The 21523-nt window shown below is 39.8% G+C and overlaps 1 protein-coding gene and 1 long non-coding RNA gene across 4 annotated transcripts in view; both read right to left on the reverse strand.

The window, feature by feature from the left end:
- LOC134211495 (A disintegrin and metalloproteinase with thrombospondin motifs adt-1) overlaps positions 1-4473 on the reverse strand; it is a 59788-nt gene extending 55315 nt beyond the window's left edge. Inside the window, exons 1-2 of one of the 3 annotated variants that reach the window (XM_062688391.1) lie at positions 3925-4473; positions 3561-3854 (exon numbers count right to left, since the gene is read on the reverse strand). In XM_062688391.1, coding sequence (XP_062544375.1) covers positions 3561-3767 — 207 coding nt within the window. In that variant the 5' untranslated portion in view covers positions 3768-3854; positions 3925-4473. Of the gene's footprint in view, positions 1-3560 lie in introns of all 3 variants that reach the window. The other 2 variants (XM_062688389.1, XM_062688390.1) reach the window with 2 other exon arrangements.
- Positions 4474-18911: 14438 nt separating this feature from the next.
- LOC134211496 (uncharacterized) lies at positions 18912-20197 on the reverse strand. Its single transcript, XR_009979030.1, has 3 exons — positions 19929-20197; positions 19601-19867; positions 18912-19525 (listed from the first exon to the last, which is right to left on the reverse strand). It is a non-coding gene; the product is annotated as an uncharacterized LOC134211496 (long non-coding RNA).
- Between the last annotated feature and the right edge of the window lie 1326 nt (positions 20198-21523).

The raw sequence follows: 21523 nt of genomic DNA on the forward strand, positions 1-21523 counted from the left end.
TCTGTACCTCGGAATTCCTAAGAAAATTCCGTGGAAATTCCGCAGAATTGCCAATAAATATTCCTGAGAATCTCGCGGAAAATCTTCGAACTTTCTTTTGTAAAGTCCATATTTTTTTCCGTGAAAGTTTCGAATAATTTCTTGTGAAAATTTCAAAGAATTTCTCCAGGAATTCCTCCGAAAATTTATACAGAAATTATACCGAAAATAAAATCAACAATGGAATTTTTGGAGGAATTGCTAGATTAATTCCTAAAGAAATCCTGAAAGAATTCCACTGGACATCCTCCAGAAGTTTCTTCGAAAATTCCTCCGGGAGATCCTCCGAGAATTCTTCCAGGAGTTCAACCGGCAGATCCTCCAAGAATTCCTCCAGGATTACCTCCGAGAATTATTCCGGTAGTTCTATCGGCAGTTCCTACGGGGGTTCTCTGAAAATTCTGCCGGGAATTTCTCCAGAATTTCCTCCGGGAATTATACAGAAATTCCTCCAGAAGCTCCTCAAGGAATTCTCCGGGAGGTCCTCTGATGATGATGATGGTCCTGCTACATACCTCTACAAAGGTTTCAGCTCGACGAATTTTGTCTATAATATGAATTCTCCAAGATTTTTTTTCCGAGAAGTCTTCTGGTAGATTCACTGGCAGTTCCAGAGATTCCACCGGGTGTCCCACCAGTAGGTTTTCTTCAGAAAATTAGCTGGAAATTCCTCCCGAAGTTCTTCCGATAGTTTTTCTGGGAGTTTTTTTCTTTCTCCTGAAATTCCTCCGGGAGTTCTTACGGGAGCTCTTCCGGCAGTTCCTACGTGAATTCCTCCGGAAGATCCACCAGCAGTTTTTATGAGCATTTCTCCGGGAGTTTCACCGGCAGTTCCTCCGGGTGTTCCTTTGAGAAGGAACTCCCGGAGTAATTTCCGGAGGAACTCCCAGAGGAATTTCTGTAGGAATTCCCGGAGAAATTATCAGAGGAATTTTTGGAAGAACTGCCGGAGGAAGTTCTAGATGAATTTATTGCAGAACTACAGGAAACATTTCCGAAGGAAATCCTGGAGGAACTCTCATAAGAACTTCTGGATGAACTTCCGTAAGAATTCCAGGAGAAACTCAGAATTCTTAAATGACCTCCCGGAGGTGCTTTCAGAGAAATTTTTCGGGGAACTTCTGAAGGAATTTATAGATAAATTCCCAAAGAAAGCCTAAATGAGTTCCTGAAAGAAAGTCTGAATGAATTTCCGGAGGAACTACTAGTGGAACTCCCGGAGAAATTTGAGGAACAGCCGATGGAATACCCGGAGTTGAATTTCTAGAGGAACTTACGAAATCCCATTTCCCTTGAAATTCCTGCCAAATATCCTCAAAGAATCCCCTGTGAAGTTCCTGGAGGGATTATTAGAGGAACTTTTGGAAAAACTCCTGGAGGAGCTCCCGGAGGAACTTCCACAAGCACTTCCAGAGGAATTCTCACAAGGTAGTATGGGGCCCTCCCTAGCCGTGCGGTAAGACGCGCGGCTACAAAGCAAGACCATGCTGAGGGTGGCTGAGTTCGATTCCCGGTGTCGGTCTAGGCAATTTTCGGATTAGAAATTGTCTCGACTTTCCTGGGCATAAAAGTACCATCGTGTTAGCCTCATGATATACGAATGCCGGAGATTTTCCTGGAAGAATAGCCGAAGAAATGTCTAGAAATAAAACTTGAAGGGAAGAAAAGAAATCTTCAAGAAACTTCCTCATGAATTTCCTAAAAAAAAATAGTTGGGGGTTTCTAGATAAGGAGAAATTGCAATTACAGGAGAAGGATTTTCAAACGATTTTCAGAAGAATTTGTGGATAACTTTCCGGAGGAATTAAGAAGTTCCCAGGCGAGCTTCTAGATAGATTTCTAGGAGAATTCTTGAGCCCGAAATGTTTCGAGTTGTTTTGAACTTTCATATAGTATGGATCCTGGATACCCTTATGATTGGATTGTAAAGTGCACATGTTTAAGCGAATTCATTTCAGTACCCGTTCAATCATTCCACCATTTAGGGGGGGCGACGCCCCCCCCCCTTCTGCCCCCCTCTGGCTACGCCCATGTAGAAGAATTTGTGTACTTGGGCTCACTGGTGACTGCCGAAAATGACACCAGCAGAGAAATTCGGAGACGCATAGTGGCTGGAAATCGTACATACTTTGGACTCCGCAAGACGCTCCGATCGAATAGAGTTCGCCGCCGTACCAAACTGACAATCTACAAAACGCTCATTAGACCGGTAGTCCTCTACGGACACGAGACCTGGACGATGCTCGTGGAGGACCAACGCGCACTTGGAGTTTTCGAAAGGAAAGTGCTGCGTACCATCTATGGTGGGGTGCAGATGGCGGACGGTACGTGGAGGAGGCGAATGAACCACGAGTTGCATCAGCTGTGTGGAGAACCATCCATCGTTCACACCGCGAAAATCGGACGACTGCGGTGGGCCGGGCACGTAGCCAGAATGTCGGACCCGGTGAAAATGGTTCTCGACAACGGTCCGACGGGCACAAGAAGGCGAGGTGCGCAGCGGGCAAGGTGGACTGCGTGGTTGGCGACGTGTAGCCATGGACCGAGCCGAATGGAGAAGACTCTTATATACCGCACAGGCCACTTCGGCCTTAGTCTGAATAAATAAATAAATAGGATATCCAATACGATTTGCGATCAATTAAATCTGTTAAACGAAAGTTTGAGCACAAAAATCGGTTTTGAATGTACCAATTGCATTAGAAAACCAGGTTGTAGAAAAATGTGTTGTTAGGCATTTAGGAATCATCTTTAGACGCAAGCCAAACTAATGTTCATCGATCATTTCAATTTAACTATTCTTAGAGCAAATGGATTTTATAAAATGGGTTTTATAAAGCATTTCTGCTATAAAATGACCCATACACAATTAAAACTTATTGCTATTGACTTTACAATGTCTCAGCATAATCTAAGAAATATCACAATCACAGTCAGAAATTCAAACATCTAAAAAATTTATTACATGCAAAATTATAGTATTATAATATAATTATATTAATAAAATATTAATTATTATTATTAATTATTATATTAACTACACCCAGGTTTTTTTACACGGTTGGAATTCATTAATTTCTCGGTAAACCTGAACTTCCACTGCTTTTTAAATACCCCCTGAATTTTCTTTGATTTTTTGTGAATTTTTTGGTGGGGTTAACTCATTGTTTCGTTGACGCTGAAGGTCTCAAACGACTAAAACCAAACCGTGTAAAAAAAAACTGGGTGTATTAAATATTAATATAATTATATTAAACATTAAGAAAATGAAAAACTACCTAACCGCGGTTGAAGATTTTAAAATTCGTTGAAAATTATTCTCAAGAAACGGATCAACATTATGCAGATAAAAGTTTTTCAACGTTGTAGTGCGGAAACAATCTAAGGTGACATTATGCAATCTCCAAGGAACGCTTTGCTGTGCGTTTCCTCGGAACTAAGCTTTTGCCACTTTCATCCCTTTGCTTTCAACCCTCTTATGTCATGCGCCTGAAAAAGTAATAAAATAATACATGTCTTACCTTTGCATTATCTAACACGATGTGATTTACTTTTTGCACATCCAGGCGAAAACAGCTCACTCCAATATTGTGATGATCCACCGCATAAATCGCGGCAAGAAAAACTACAATTCCGAGCATTTTCACACTAAAGGCATCCCATTTCGAGCAGACCTGGCGCCTCAACACAAGGCGTTGTTGCTGTAACGAACGATATCGACGCGGCATTTTCCGTTGCGGTGCATATCTTTCCTCAATCTAATGATATTTCAGAACACTTTACTCTTCGCTGCATTGCTATCATATGCGGGGGGGCTGGAAATAGTTTAAACTCGTTGTAAAATTCCCACTTTGTCACTCTTGTATGTTTGCTTCTCGGTTGTACCTGTTATCTACCGGCAAGCATTAATCAAAATCACTGCAGCATTACGACCACATTTTACGAGGGGAAATTTGCACGCTACTCCAGTTCAACTATCTATACATTACAAAGCTTTGATTCTGTAGCTTTCACTTGTGCTACAATTTCAACACACATGGTTTTGAAAATTCGTAATATTACGAAAACTACTCAATTTTTTTCACATGTGTATATTTCAGTTGATGATTTATTATTAATGCTTCAATAGTAATTCTCGCATACACGTTTTAAACTCCCCAAATTCTTCTCACTGTTCTACTATTCGTTAATAGTTCAGTTAATAGTCACTGGAACGACAATCAGTTTTGTTTAGAACCACTAGAGCCAAAAACGATTAGCTTCCCACCGATGTGTATCACAGTTCCAGTTCGTGGGTTGCAAGCGAGCCAAGCAGGAAAAACGTTTGGACACCTCGGCGGTTAGTGTTCCACTGAAATAAACGTTGGAAAATAGTTCTTCATGTGCACTAAGGCAAGGGTAGCCCATATCGCATCACTACTGCTCCAGTGGGGCACTAACAAACGAGAGATGGTAACCGGCAATGGCCAGAAGAACAACCCATTGTCAATGGTACACTCACTGATCAAAGCATGTGGCTACCCTTTGGCTAAAATGAAGGAGTTTCATAATATAATTTACATTTTCCATTAAAAATAATAAACAATATCTATAACAAGCAAAAACCTCAAAAATTTTGAAAAAAATGCTAAGGTAGTCTTAGGATCGAATAAACAGGAAGATGAAATATGTCTAGGTGATTTTGGTCAGGGAAGATCCATAAAGTACGTCACGCAAAAATCGGCGATTTTCGACCCCCCCTCCCCCCTTCGTCACACTTTTTGTAATAAACCTCTAAAATTTTTGTATGGATCGTCACGCAGCTCTGAACCCCCCTCCCCCCTAGAGGCGTGACGTACTTTGTGGACGGCCCCTCAGGTGATTTTGGTCAGAAAATACGAGAATACCTTTGAAAATATAAGGTGAATAATCAACAAGTAATTTCGACGGCATTTGCGCTTCAATAAACCACTCTAAAACGAACATTTTACCGTTCATGGATCCCGAATAATAAGCACCTTAATCCAGGTGGAGTTTTGATAAAAATAGTAAACATGGTATGTGAGTCTATGTCTAAGGGGCCTTCCTCAGTCACGTGCGGTAAAATGCTCGGCTACAAAGCAAGACCATGCTGAAGGTGCCTGGAAATCTTCTCGATTTTCTTGGACATAAACGTGTTATCGTTGTGGCCTCATGATATACAAATACTAAAATGGTAACTTTGCTTAGATTTTTTTTTTTTCCAATTTCGTTTATTTGGTAGGCTCAGGCGTGTATAACACTTTACGGAGCCATTGTTCTTTGTGATATATACAATCAATATCATTTTATTATACGGTTAGTAAGAGGGGGTAGAAGCCAGCGTACTCGTGGTGACTCGAGGTTAGTTTACAATGTTTAAGGATGGACGGGGCTGGATTTGGAATCAGAAAATTTCAGCTGTGCAGCTTTCAGTCGTGCTCGAGAAATGGTTCGACTGGGAGCATCTGCCAGATGGCAAGAGCTATGGAGCTCTATGAAACAAAAAGGTAGAGACTAAACAAAACAAACTTTTAAGAAAAAAAAAAACAAAATAGGTATTAGATTTTGATGTCAGAAGTTCAAAGAAAACTATAAATGGCCTGCATATAGACAACATCACGATCTCCCAAAACACCGCGAACTTCCCTGAAGGGTTGTTTACCTCGGGCCACAAGGGTATCCAATAATTGCTCTCTGGAGGCGTCATTTTCCGAGCAGGACCAAACTACGTGATCGATGTCATCATAATCGGCTCCGCACCTACATAAGTTGCTATCGACAAGGTTTATTCTGTACAGATGTGCGTTTAGTGAATAGTGATTGGACATAAGCCTCGACATCGTGCGAATGAAGCCTCGACTTAAGTCCTCACCTCTGAACCACGCTCGCCCAGAAACTTTTGGAACTATGGAAAATAGCCACCGTCCAAGTTCGTTGTGTGTCCAATTTCTTTGCCAACTTTGAAGAGTACTCTGACGGACTAATGGGAAAAACTCGTTGCTCGAGAATTGTCTATCATAAACCTCACCTTCCTGTGCGCCCACCTTTGCCAGCGAGTCTGCCTTCTCATTGCCGTAGATTGAGCAGTGAGATGGGAGGTAATCTTGAATGATCTTTCGACCAAAACACGCATCTGCTCTCTTATGTTTGTAAGAAAGTAAGATGCGTGCTTAACAGGTTTCATCGACCGGAGTGCCTCGATAGAACTAAGACTATCCGAGAAGATGAAATAATGGTCTACGGTCTGATTGGAAATTATCCCCAAAGCGAAGTTAATTGCTGCCAGCTCAGCAACATAAACCGAACACGGTTCCTGAAGTTTTCGGAAGGTGGTTGAAGTTACATTGAAAACACCGAAGCCAGTGGATCCGTTAATGCGAGAACCATCAGTGAAATATCTGCTGTTGCAATTGACATGTTCATATTTTTCAGAAAAATGGAGGGAATAGAAATATTTCGAAGATGATCTGGTATTCCTTGAATAGCATGTTTCATGGACAGATCGTATTCAATTGAGGAACTGTCGTTGGTGAAGTGAACTCGAGGTGGATTATAACACGGAAGACAAAGATCTGAAGAAATGTAGTTGAGATAGACTCTAAGGAATCTTGAACGACAAGTTAGTTCAAGCATATTATCGAAGTTATCTAGAACAAGTGTGTTACTTGTTCCACATTTGATGAGTATTCTTAGTGAGAGCTCCCAGTAACGGTGCTTTAAAGGAGTGACTCCAGCAAGCACCTCCAGGCTCATGTTATGCGTTGAATGCATGCAGCCAAGGGCAATACGCAAACAACGATACTGAATTCGTTCCAATTTGATCAGGTGGCAGTCAGCTGCTGAGAGGAAGCAGAAAGAGCCATACTCTAAAACAGAGAGAATAGTCGTTCTATAGAGTTTGATGAGGTCTTCCGGGTGAGCACCCCACCAGGTTCCGGAGATAGAACGTAGAAAATGGATCCTTTTCCGGCATTTTTGTATCAAATACTCAAAATGGAGTTTCCAAGTACATTTAGAATCAAACACGACCCCAAGGTATTTAGAAGATAAAGATTGGTTGATGTCATCATTCAACAGTTTTAGTTTCAGTTGAGCTGGGTACCGCTTCCTAGTAAACACAACCAACTGAGTTTTTTGCGGTGAAAACTCGATCCCTAGATTTCTGGCCCAAACAGTCAGATTATCCAGGGTACTTTGCAATGGTCCTTGCAAGACAGCTGCACATGGACCTCTTAGAGAGACCACGGCATCATCTGCAAGTTGTCTGAGCGTGCATTGTCCTTCCAAACAATTGTCAATATCTTTAACATAGAAATTATAAAGCAAGGGACTTAAACATGATCCTTGGGGAAGGCCCATGTAGCTATTTCTGGAAGTTGTCAGAGTTCCGAGTGTGAAGTTCATTTGTTTTTCTGACAACAAATTATACAAGAAATTGTTCAAAATAACGGGTAATCCACTACTGTGCAGATTGTCTGACAGTACTTCTATGGAAACTGAATCAAAAGCGCCCTTAATATCCAAGAATACTGAAGCCAATTGCTCCTTGTGCGCAAAGGCCAGCTGAATATCTGAAGAGAGCAACGCTAGACAATCGTTTGTTCCTTTACCTTTCTGAAAACCAAACTGAGTATTTGAGAGTAATGCATTTTGTTCGACCCAATGGTCGACTCTTGAAAGGATCATTTTCTCTAATAACTTTCTCATGCATGATAGCATGGCAATCGGTCGGTATGAATTGTGATTAGACGCTGGTTTCCCAGGCTTTTGAATAGCTATTACTTTGACCTGTCGCCATTCAGGTGGCACAATGTTGTACTCCATGAAACAGTTGTACAGGTCAAGTAATCGTCTTTTTGCGATATCTGGGAGGTTTTTCAGAAGATTGAATTTGATGTTATCGCATCCCGGAGCAGAGTTATTCGATGAAAGAAGAGACATAGAAAGTTCCAGCATTGAGAATGGTCCACCTAAAGAACCGGGATCAGTTACTGATTCTCGAAATAGCGGTTCTGCTGGTACGGAATCTGGGCAGACCTTTTTTGCGAAGTTGAATATCCATCGATTGGAGTATTCTTCACTCTCATTGGTGGAAATGCGGTTCCGCATGTTGCGAGCCGTTTTCCAAAGTGTTGTCATTGAGGTTTCTCGTGATCAGGGTTGTAAATTTTCGGTAGCACTGGATGAAGGTGATGTTTTTTTATATCATGTTTTTATTTTCTTCCTGCTTTGAAATCAACCTCACATTCCCGGAGAGGCAGAAAAGTAAACAACAGAACTCACATCACCCACTGCGCCGCGAAGATGAAATCTACCACAGCAAAATGTACACATTCACCCAGCAAATTGAAAAAATTCACCACGCGTTTAAATGGGCCACTCACAGTCATATGGTAAGGAGCGAACTGAGCAGCATGTCAGAGTGACTTGTGAGTGGCTGAATGCGAAATTGAAAGGTCGGTGTTGGAAATGATTTTTCGGCTGCACCCAGTCGCACTCACCACGGCGGCGAAGAAGGCGACTGCAGATTATACTGAGATCCATTTTTTTCACTGCATTGACTGTGAAATATTTCTACCCTGCTCGTGATAGTCCCTCGACAAATCGTCGCCAGTAGCTACGTTTTTTTGCCTTGAGAAGATTTTTGAGTTTTCTTTCGAGCCTCAAATACTCTTCAAAAAGCTCTGACCTTCCGTGTTTACGGAAGGCCTTGAAGGCATCAGATTTCTCAGAATACAACTTAGTACATTCATCATCCCATCCAGGAGTGGCTGGTCTTCTTATGACAGATGTACTTGGAACGCGTCGTTTCTGAGCTTCTAGTGCGCTTTTTTGAATCAACTCAGTAAGGAATCGATATTCATCCAAAGGGGAAGAGTATCAGTTGATTCAATACCAATTTTACCGCCGATGCAATTTTTGCCAGTCAATGTTCTTCGTGAGATCGAAAGGAACATTAACTGGCTCAGATTGTTGATAGCCACTCTTAATTGTGGTGACTATCGGCATATGGTCACTACCATGGGGATCTTGAATTACCTTCCACGTGCAATCTAATGATAGTGAATTTGAACATAAAGACAGATCAATACGGCTTTGTTGACCATTTGGTCCTATTCGAGTTACTTCACCAGTGTTCAAAATATTCAAATTGAAATCGTCACACAAATCATAGAAAATAGGCGCTCTATAATCGTCATACGTTTCGCCCCATCCAATACCATGTGCGTTCATATCACCCAATATCAATACTGGAGATGATAGGAGGGAGACTGCGCTCCAAAAATGTCGACGATTAATAGAGGCATTTGGAGGAATGTACACTGAAGCTATGCAAAGATCTTTATTATTCACATTTACTTGGCATGCGACGATTTCTAAGCCGGGAACAGTCGGAATGGGAATTCTGTAGAAGGAGTAGCATTTTTTGATCCCCAAAAGAACGCCACCATAATGATCATTCCGATCTTGGCGAATAATATTAAAATCGTGGAAGTTGATTTCATCTTCAGAAGAAAGCCATGTTTCACAGAGTGCAAATACATCGCAATCAGAATTGCGAATCAAAAATTTGAACACGTCTAATTTATTTTTCAGACTATAACAGTTCCACTGCAGCACAGTGATTGTATCTTGGGTATTGGCCGTATTATCCATCGAAAGATACAATTCCTGCAAGAAGGGGCCATGAAACAGTCAATTGCTTCAGATAACTTTCCACTGTTGGTATAAAAAGGTCAATGATAGGCCTCAATGAATTCGGAATATTAAATAAATTCAAAAAACGGTCCACAAGGTCCTTAAAGGAGATCAATCCTCGCTTGGACGGAATACTTTTACTAGAAGTGCGAATTACTTTTTTTCTTTCGTTGATTCTCCTAGCCGGATGTTTCTTCGAAACATCGGATTTTGGCAATGGCGGGAATGTCTTACTGCAACTAGGATCAAAAGAAGCAGTAGGAACAGGTTGCTTCGGGATTTTAAATAAACCCCCATTACCTTCAGATTTTGCCAAGCTTTTATGGATGATTTTTGTTCTCTTGCGGCGCGATCCCGGGGAAGACGGTTGCTTCCTCTTTTCGGGCACGTGTACCTCCGCAGGATCATCCATATCGGCTGCGTCAGAGTCCAATTCATCAATGGATATGGAATCATAATAATCACTTACACGAACGGTGGCTGAAATAGCAGTCGATGCAGTGGCTGTGGCGGATGTGTCTTGCGACTTAACCATTTCCGCATACGACTGCTTGGAGCGCTGTACCAACGAGCGCTTCACTTTTTGGGTGCGCTTTTTGTACACCGGGCATTCCTGCAAACCATGGGGAGGATGCAAACCCCATTAAGCACATTTTGTTGCCTGTTGCTGGCAGGACTCCTCCGATGCCTTTCAGAACATTTGCCACAACGTGGTTTGTTGTCTAAAACTCGGCAGTGTGACCAAGTTGTTTGCAATTGGTACAATTAAATACCCTTGGCACAAAAAGACGCACCGGAAATAGCATGTTTTCAATATCAACATATTTTGGGAGCATCGAACCGGCGAACGTCACCCGAAGCGAACCTGACTTGGAATATACCTTCTTTCCATCTACCGTGGCTGCTGAATGCAATTCCTTACAGTCCAGAATATCCACGGTAGACTCCATTGCATTCTTTAGGCGGCCTTTTCCCGCAAGTACATCCTTGCAAGTCAGGCTGCGTTGATCACACCTTCAATTTCGACCTCCCGTGAGGGGACATAAACCATATATTCAATATTGTACGCCCTGTCGCCAGCAATTTCATTCGCCACCTGGTATGTAGGTGCGGTGATGCGTAGTTTGTTCCTGTTGATCTGGCTAAAATCAAGCTTCGGAAAACGACGCGTCAAATCTCGTTTAATGCCGAGAAAATCTAGGCTTTTTACTTTCTGCCGAAAGTAAACAACCCAAGGCCCAGGCGAAGCCGCATGGTACAATCGAGTGCGCCCTCCATCTTTAGCAGGCACACTGCCTTCTCCAGTCTCCGCCTCCATTCTCACCCCGCAAGGTGGAAGGATAATTTTGCTTATACTAACTTAAAACTAATAGCAAATTAGAAAAAACAACTTAAAAAAAAACTAATTTGATTAATTCTAAGCAGTTCCACTCTGTATCAAACAGAAGGGAGAACAATAAAAAGTTTTGCCACTTATCTGCCCCTGCTGCTGTAGGTAGCAGCAGTAACAATAGCCTGCTTCACTGGCGTCGCCAGAAGCAGCTACTTCACTCGCCGACAGCGATCGCCTTGGATCCGTAGGTAGGAGCACAACACAATAGCCTTTTCACTACCGAACACAATCCGCGATGAGACACAGCACACACGTCTGGCTCGTTCGAACTATCGGCACGGAATGAACTTTGCTTAGATACATCACAGTTAATAACTGTGAAAGTATACTCAATGAACACTAAGCGGCTAGGCGGAAATGTCCCAGTAATGCCAATAAGAAAAAGAAGAAGAAGATGTGAGTTTATATTTGGAATAAGGCCTCTTCGGACAACATCCAGCATTCGATAGAAAAACTCAAAGGGGCAGATGCAGCCCAATCGGGTTGTACGCAAAGGTGACGTTGAACTACGTAGCTGTATGTAATGTACAGGTTTCCGACTTTTGTGTTCGATGAGACCAAAGCAAGCGTTTTTCAAACCCAGGGTGAATCTGTTTTCGTTGTTTATCCTGTGCTTCTGAGATTGAGTGAGCGTGAGCATTACGAACCCTGGTGATGTATACAATTTTTAGTCCAACATTTGAAAATGATGATAAAAATAATATTTTCAAATAATCGAGGATGAACAGCAATCTTTTTTTTTATTCTTTATTAAAGTGATTTTTTATGTTTCTATAAGTTCATCACTATAGAACAGCACTCTCAAGCGATCACATTTACAAATTATCAATTGATAAAAGTTGCTAGAGAGTAAGAATCGTTCAACAAATTGTATCTCGATTCGAAGCATGCTACTTTTGTATTTATTTTTTTACATAACAACAAAACACAATGCCGAACATCCCATTGAACTTCATTGTTAACATTAAATTGGTATTGATTAGGTTTACAATAAAATGATAATTTTGTGTTTATTATCAATCGATTCCAAAATTTGAAAATTTGACGCCGATGACAACTCGCCTACTTTCCAAATCTGAGAAGTTATCAAATCATATTTCCAATAATTATCGTATGAGAATGATTCAGCACAATCCTGGTATACCGCTGCAACTCACACAAACTGGAACAGAGACTAAGCATACGTCACTTAGTCAGTCTAATACCCCAGTGCATCATTACAGAAAAGCCCATCGTAGAAGCTGGGCTGTCAACGGCGGCGTTTGGTGGTCATTCTATGGAGGAAGTCAAAGTAGGCGTGACAAAGAAGTATTGATAATAATTATTATCCCTCCCTTCACGTGAGTTGCGTCGGACTTTGCGTTTACTTCGGCAAACACATAGGAATCAGCAAAACGAGCCAAAGAAAGTTTCCCAGAATGCATCCATTGCAGCAGCGGAGAGAAGATTCCGAGTCTACTGGCATCAACAAACGTAAGCGAGAAGCTGCCGTCAAACGTCCCTAAACTTTCGAGAGAAAACGCGCTTGTAAGTTAGCAGAAACGAACTGCACCGCCTAAAGGCCTATGAGCTGCTTGACGCTAATTTGACGTCTAAATATGCTGGCCTGAGGTCTCCAGTTAGCCTTCCAAACAAAGGCGCAGAACTCGGAGATGGCGAGATCGATTCTCGATCCGATCTAGGAAATTTTCGGTAGGGAAACATTCTCGATACACTTAGCATAGTTCATCGGGTTCATCCATTGTATTTGCTACACAAGAAACACTAAAGGCTCCCCCAGACCTAAGCGATTTCATCGCCGCGACGGCGACAACTAGTCGCCGCGATTCTATCGCTGGGTCGCTGCAGGCAATGTTCCATTTATCCTTCCATACCAGCGACGACAGAATCGCAGTCGCCAAGCGATAGAATCGTGTCGCGACTGTCGCGTCGCGTGTGTTTGGGGGAACCTTAATGCAATGGCCGGCATAGAAAACTTTCAATGAATCGCCCACTTTGAGCGTGCTTACAGCGGCATACTAGGAGTTGACTTTCTAAATCAGTATGGCGAAATGCATCTAAGGTTCGATTTCTCAAAACTAAGCACCTTCATCGAAAAAATATTCGGAAGGCCTGGATGTGACAGCGGTGGGTAGAAAATCAGCCACTGCCAATAATTCATTCGACCCGCTAAACCGTTTCCATTACCGCCAAGCCCATCGTCCCTTCGGTACAACCAGAAAGTAATGCTTCAAAGGGGGGCCAGTGCACAATGCACCCTCGAGGTTAGCTGCGTGTCCTTGCAGCACCGAACATCGTGACTCGCTTTTTTAGAAGAACACCAGGGATATCGTGGGGAGATCTGTATGTGTGTGTGCGCAAAATAATATCACTCATTTTTTAGGCACTTATCCTTAAACGATTTGCTTGCAACATGTTGCATTCGACGCGGAATCCTATCCCATTGTTTCGTATTGAAAATTGGCCCCATCGGAGAATGGACTTCGAAGTTATGGCCAAAATTCATTTTTTCACATAAGAAACACGTACAAAATTCCCACTCATTTTGCAGACATATATCCTTAACCTTGCTTGCAACATGTTGCATTCAACACGGAATTCTGTCCCATTGTTTCGTATTGAAAATTGGCCATATCGAACTATGGGCTCAAAAGTTATGGTCAAAATACTATTTTTATAACACACGAGAAAGGCGCCATTATAGATTAATCTGTTTTTTTCAATTCATTTTATTTATTTATTCATATTTATTTATTTGTATTTGTAACGTAAGTTGCGGGCGGGCTCTAAGAATAGAAAGGTGGAGACGAGCCAGCCAATAGGGCTGAAAGTCTCCTTAATAAAGACTCGTATCGTATCGTATTATTTACGTTAATTTAGATTTCCTGGATTAAATTATATTTCCTTTTTTTCTGCGAGAAATTTGTTATTTAAAATATTGTATAAATTTTATTTCTATTATTTTATTCGCTTTTGCGAAAATGGAAAAATAAATTTCTACTTTATTACGAAACAATTTTACAAGTGCCATCCATTTTGTACACTTTTGAGGCGTTGTGTTAACTAATAAACAACGAATGATTATTGTGAATAAGCTTTTATGTTCGAGCGTATGCCAACAAGTACTGGCGGGAGTTTGGATGGGTTTTGAATGCAGCTTGGTAGGCATCATTTAAGAGAAGAGCCCTAATTTAATTTGAGAAACTCACACATTGTGGTAAATGTATTATGCAGACTTATACATAGCTTATTCATATTACGAGCTTTATCAATTGGTAAAAACGTCATATATTTAATTCACAACAAATTAGATCTGCGAACTTTAACATCAAGATAAGATTTATCAAGTGATAAAGCTGATTATGCGATGATCGGCAGAAAACCAACAGCAAGAAAGTACCTACTACTACCCCGTTCAAGTATTGCGATTCATAAAAATAAATGAAATTAATTACTTTTAAGTGTTACAAGATAGAGGGTGGTGTAGCCAAATTTCCGATACGATACGATACGATTTGTGAATGAACCCTTTGGTTCAGTAAATGAGTATCAAGCAAGTGATAGAATTGATGCTTTTTCTACTGTCTTGAGATAAGATATTTGTGGAAGTGTACTTAAAATGAAAAATGAATCACATTTCCCATTTTTCAATCATCAAAAATTCTTCATCTAAGCAAGAAAAACGGGACACGAGGCAAGACAAGACAACAGAAGATGCAGGCAAAATATGATTTTGCTTAGAGGCCACCCAGAAGCCACTTGGTCGTGTATAATGCAACGTACACACCAGTCAAGCAGTTCGACGAACATTGACTCCACCCCCAAGAAAACGCTTCGGTTGCTGCTTTGTTTGAACGTGTGTTCGAACAACAATTTGACAGTTGGCGGCTCGGTTGTAAAAAATTAAAACGGTTTGATTTTGGTTTGAGTTGTCGAGGGTGGAGTCAAGGTTCGCCGAACATGTTTGAGCATTTGTAGTGAAGTTGCACAAACCCCCATATATGTTTTGATGGTTGGTGCTTAACTTCGTCTTGAGTCAAATTTCTGTTGTCATTCCTCGCAACAATACGCATCTTAGATAAACAACATCTCATAACCAAATTCAGAATCTTGCGAGAAAATTTTATAGGATTCTTAGAATTTGTCATCCTCTGAACGGTCCGTTGTCTGCGGAATCCCGATCGAAATGGCTCGCGCGCGCCGAAAAGCAGCTTTCTTATACCTAATGAAGTAATTCCATTAGCCCCGCCCCTTCATTAATCGTTGTGAGTGCACATTATATTTACACCCATATCAGACCACAAAATCAAAAACATCACTGACACTGCTAAACAAACGAAGACATTGATCAAGTGGGTTGTTGAAACCATCCACGGTTCTGCGGCGTCTAACGAATAATAGCTCTCGCTCTCGCAGTTGTCGACAAGGAGCATAAATAGCTACATTATCCAATAATTGAATACAGTCGAGATTTCCGCTCAACAAGTCGTAGATGAAATCTCGTTGCATGTTGGTTCGCCTTGAAGATAGCGTCCCCAGTCAACACAAGATCGTATATGATATCGCATAAGATGCTAAAGTGGAGGTCATATAGGTACTTCCCCATACAATATGTACGTATATCGTCTCCACTTTAGCATATTATGTTGCATCATATACGATTTTGTGTTGACTGGGTCTCCAATATGCAATGAGTTTGCAGCGGGCCGTGTATTAACTGGGTTCGACCATGGTAGTTTACGAAGGGCGTATCGGATAAAGCTACGTTGCACTCTCTCAATCCGAAAAATCTGCGTTGTGTGATATGGGGACCACATGCATGCTGCATACTCCAAGATGCTGCGTACATATGAACAATACAGCGCACAGTGGAGAAATTTTCAGCAAAAAAGAGCATAATTCAACAATTTGAACCGAACGGGATGATCTATACCTCTACCAACGCAGAATCTTACCAGGAATCGAATGCATGCAGTGGTTACTGATGGTATTCGGTGCAAGTTGGTCTTTTTTCACGATTTTGTATTTCGTATTTTGGGTACAATGGTCTTCAGAATGCATAAAATTGATTATGATGCCAAACCTGAATACAATTACCAATAAAGCTCCAATTACCCTCAAAAGTTAGCTTTTTTCAACAGCTTTTTAGAAATTGTAAAACATTTCTGCTACCGACAAGGATCGGTGAGATATAACTTCCAGGAAGAAACTTGAAAAATATTATATTATCGAAAAAGTAGAGCACATCGCTTAAAATATAAAACTTCAATTTTAATACACAAATATATAAAGTCATACATGAATCATTGCAAATTCAACCAGCTTTCATTTGCCAAAAAAATATTGACAATGTGTGAACTCATTGCTGAGATAAAACGTTTTCATTGACAATTGAAAATATCTTCAAAACAGATATTTTGATCAAAACCTAATTAGATGGGAATAATAAAAAAATCAAGAATATGCACCCACTTACATGACAGAAAGTGCGAATTTGAACAATGCTTGATACAGTGTAATTTTTTCATCCTTTGTAAATACTTCGTATTCGTCGCTGGGAAGTTCGTTTGTACCCATTTGAATAGGGGTGTTATTTCGCGTTCCAAATATCTTAAACATTACACAACTCGTCTCACTAAGCCAAGGTTTTTTGTAGCCCACCCAGGCTTGTAAAATGTCATCTGCATATCATTTGACTAATTTGTTCATAACTTTCTTCAGAAGCCAAATTTACTTCAAAATTTTAGATGTACGCATTACGCTTGAGTAGTGCTATATTTTTGTCCAAGGGTACATTGCTCTAAATATAACATCTGAGGCTAGAGAGTGAAATCTCTTCAAAATGTCACGTGTCATTTGACATAATGTCATTTGAATGACATTTTGCCTCCCACGCCCCAGGTTACATATTTACAGCAATATCTTGTTGGACAAAGTTGTAGCCACATTTAAGCACTATAAGTTCGTCATACTTGATAGTTGATAGCTAACTGCTGTAAAAAGTTCTGGGAAAATTATACAAACGAAAGCAAATGACATTTTACAACATTGAGCCCACCAATTCTACACATAATATTCGAATAACAAAAGCTTTTCTCATTCCTGCAACAAGTGTTTTAAATTATAATAATTTAGAGTTATCTCTAGTTTGCATAGCTACAAGCAATATTTTGAAAACTTTGTGAAACTCTACGCGTTTCGATATCGCTGCTTACAATGTTGAACAATTCATTGACAACAATAGCATTCTCTGCAATACACCCAGGTTTTTTTTTACACGGTTTGGTTTTGGTCCTTTAAGACCTTCAGCGTCAATGAAGCAATGAGTTAACCCCACGAAAAAATTCACAAAAAATCAAAGAAAATTCAGCGGGTATTTAAAAAACTGTGAAAGACCAGGTTAACTGAGAATTTCATGAAATCCAACCGTGTAAAAAAAAACCTGGGTGTATACAGAAATTTAGATCGAATATCTCGTACTCGATAGGAAACTCACAATCAAATGACAAAATATGTAAAATGTGTTTTTTTTCTTGTAATTTTCAAAAGTATAATATTAGCATATTATGCAATTCTTTAAAAAAAATTAGCTCATTACATTAATAACTATATTGTACCATACAACCTCTTCGACCAAAGGTGCATATGTAATCGATTTTTTGACTAGTGAACTTTGCATCTCTAATAAGTGCGCCGTAAATGGTGTTGAAAACTGGATTCGCCAATTTAATCGAAGATGGGCCAAATTCCATGGAAAAGAACGCTTTTTCGAATGAAACGCCGATTGGTTGAATTCAGAGTTCAAGGTGAGAGAACAGAGTCTACTGTTTATTTCAATGTTGCTTTTATGGTTATCGAATAAAAAATAGAGTTGGAAAATATTTATATTTATGATAATATAATAAGTATAAGTAATGATTAATTATTTAAAATCGTTGGAATTATTTCGTTTTGTTTGCAAGGTAAAGAAATAAAGTATACAGATTACGCTTCATTTGAAAACGTTTACGATTTATGGAAAATTGTTTCTATTTTAGAACTTTTTCATTTTTTCATTATTATTTGTTTTATGGATTTTTGTGTTTGTTGATGAATATTTTGAAAATTTTGTTGCAATTTGAGCAATTAAAATTGATGAGCTCTCTTTATCTTGTATAATCGCATTTACCTTATTTTCTTCACTGATATTTGTTTTTATTATAATAAAAGATTAGTCACGTTTCTTGGATATAAGACCGTTTCAAATATTTAATTAAAATGGCGTGGCGTAAAAAAATAAATATTCAAATGAAAAAAAATCATAAGCTTCTCGGATTTGTTGAAGAATATTTAAATAAAAACTCCCAAATTTTTTGTTTTCTCTCAAATTATTATTTTTGGGCAAAAAAATTCTAGGGGGAGGGAGACATACTTTTTTAAATATTTGTATCGGCCTAACAGGATAGCGAAAAGCCATATTTCAAAAGGCACCTTAGAACTTAATGATTACTATAGATAGGGGAATATATAGATAAGCGAAGATAAATACTCTCCAAACGAACTGTCAAACGCTCGTTTGGAGGAGCATGACGTCACGACTTCAATGAAAATATTAAGGGATGTGATGTCATGTTCGCCTGTACACGGTCTAAAAAACGAACTATCTACACGCTTAGTTCAGTTCACCCAAATATGGGTGAAGAGTACCTATAATCACCAAAAAGTGCACATACGTATTTATGGGTGAAATGCCCTTTACCGATTTATGAGTAAATCATAATTTACCTATATTTGGGTGATTTATAGAACAAAAATTCCCAGGTGAATTTTACCTATATTTGAGTAAATATTCAAGCTTTTTTAATGAGCGTTCCAGCAATATTTCCGAAAATTCTGAAATTATTATTTATGAAATCATATTTTTTAAACGGTAGACAATCATTTATTATAAATTAAAAGCTTAATACAATTTGTATTACTTCTTCAGACCAATGCATCATCCTTCAGATCAGGCGATTCAGCGTGAAAGTTCGCCTGGCTAGAAGTATAGTCTTCTGTGTATCCCCTCCGGAAGCACCTGGAATACTCCGCAGATCTCTATGTTGGGGCCAATTCCCGGAAGATCACAAACCGGAATATCACGCAAAAATTGGAGTTTCTGGTGCCAAATAGTATTGATTGTTGGTTTGATTTGGCCTCGCAAACTGCAGCCGTCATTCTCCTGGACTAGCCGATTGGAGACACTCGGTAATCTGGTCTCGGATAAATCCAACAAAATCCAGCACATTGGTACGCTACCGTTCTACGCATAATTGTCCCATGTACATAGGAAATCCCAGCAAGCATGGGGCAAATATGTGTATGACGGCAGTACGGATATCGCTGAGATCATATGGCAGGTTGAGCTATATAAACCTGCGATTAGATAAGAGAGTCATTTGTTATAAATTTTTCACAAATAAGAAAAGTTCTGAACTTCTCGGAACTTACATTATAAAGCGTTAATGCCGCCTCCCGATAACCTTCGTAGTTGATGAATCGTTTTCAGTCGCGGACGTTCCGGATGAAGTTCCACCAACGTACCGACGAGCATAACATTCTTGACCACCTTTCGAGCTATGTAGCTATGTAAGGTTTCAGCTACGCTTGATTATGAAGATGATTACGCTGGTCCAGGAAGCGCACGTTCATTGCCTGCATCGTAACTCACCGAATTGAACTGCCACCGATTTTTCAAGCAAATGCGAAATCGAAATTCTGCAAAACCAAAAACAAACATTAAATTTTTGTGAGCTGTAAAATATATATCTACACTTACATTGTTTGCAACCATGCTAAGCCTTGGGAATCCACAATTTGTATTTAAATAATTTAACTGCTACTGCGACGATGAAAATAGCAGGAGAGTTTTTCGAATCTCCATGTTTGTTGTGAAGTTGTTGACAAGATTATTTTTTCAACCAAAAATGGGTAAGATCGATCACCCAAATATGGGTGAAGGCAGACTTACCAATAATATGAGTGAAATTCACAGATTTTATAAGTAAATTTTACTGATAATATCAGTAATGTTTCATTTACCCATATTTGAGTGAACTGGTTACGTATTTATGGGTAAACTAGGCTAAGCGTGTATAATGATTACTTAGAATAATACTTAACTGTGTAAAGTCGGAATGGACAAAATCATAATATTATTATATACCTATCATCAAGTTTAAGCAATTGATTTTGCCATTTATCTTTCTCCAAAGTCACGTGTAATGAAGGACATAGTTGACCGACAACATGTTTCTTCTGAACATCCAAGCACTTGCGGTAGAGGATGCGCTGAAGAACAATTACCCTACACGCGCACGAGATAAATTACTCGAAAAATGGCTGGCCGTAAGCCCAGAGATTTTCAAAGCCTTTCCCAAAAATCACAAGAAAGACGAAGCAGAAACTTGTACAAAGTTGAGCCCTTGCCAAATCTCTTAAAATCGGCCAGACTATCAGCTCGAAAAGCTAGTAATAAAGCTTCAGTGAAAATATTGACTTTATTAATCAACAAGGGTTAATCATGGGCAGAAGAATCAATACGTAAGCTAGCTGATTACAAAGAATCTTCAACTGCTTCATGTGAATCATCATTGATGTTAAGAAGCTCTCTTGGTTTAAGCAGAATCAAATATGAAGAAGTAGCCAGATTCGCGAAAGCCCATTTGGGGCGAAAACTGCTTGAGCCTTGGGTGAAAGTTTCCACGTTTTGTAACGGTATTATCCCACAGTTTTCACAACCTAATTGGGACGAAGGATATCTTTCATTAAAATGTTCATTGCTAGATATGGTTACGTGTGACTTAAGAAGAATTGCTGAGCTGAACGAAGTCTCTGAAACTGTGGAAGGAATGAACCAAAGGATTATTAATTACGTTCTGTATGTTACGGCAGGGCCAGACTCTGCTACGGGTTTCAGCTATTATATGTATATATATTTAAAGCTTTATTAAATAACCAGCCACATCTCAGAGGGAAAGATGATTCTTTGCTGTCGGAACACTACATGACACTACTCTTGCAAACGATAGGCGGGCAGGATATATGGAGGAATCCAAATCCTCAGTCCGACTTATTTTGCAGGGTTCGTTCAATGTCATGGGTTAAGGAAACGGATCATATTACAAAAAAGTTGTACAAGGAATTTTACGTAGAAGTCGACAACATTAATGAAAATGGATTGGAGATCGAGGTTGGAGATGTAGTGCTGTATATCACGATAACTGTATTGTATTCATTGATTGATGGAAAAGCGAAAGAATCCGTGCCAGGATATCCAGCGTTAACAAATCCAGCAGTAAAAGAACGGTCCCGCCAGATGGCGGATGCACTTGAAGAATATTTTCATCTGAACATCAATCGACCTAAAATCGG

The sequence above is a fragment of the Armigeres subalbatus genome, chromosome 2 (genome assembly GCF_024139115.2).
Source record: "Armigeres subalbatus isolate Guangzhou_Male chromosome 2, GZ_Asu_2, whole genome shotgun sequence".
Taxonomy (NCBI): Eukaryota; Metazoa; Arthropoda; class Insecta; order Diptera; family Culicidae; genus Armigeres; species Armigeres subalbatus.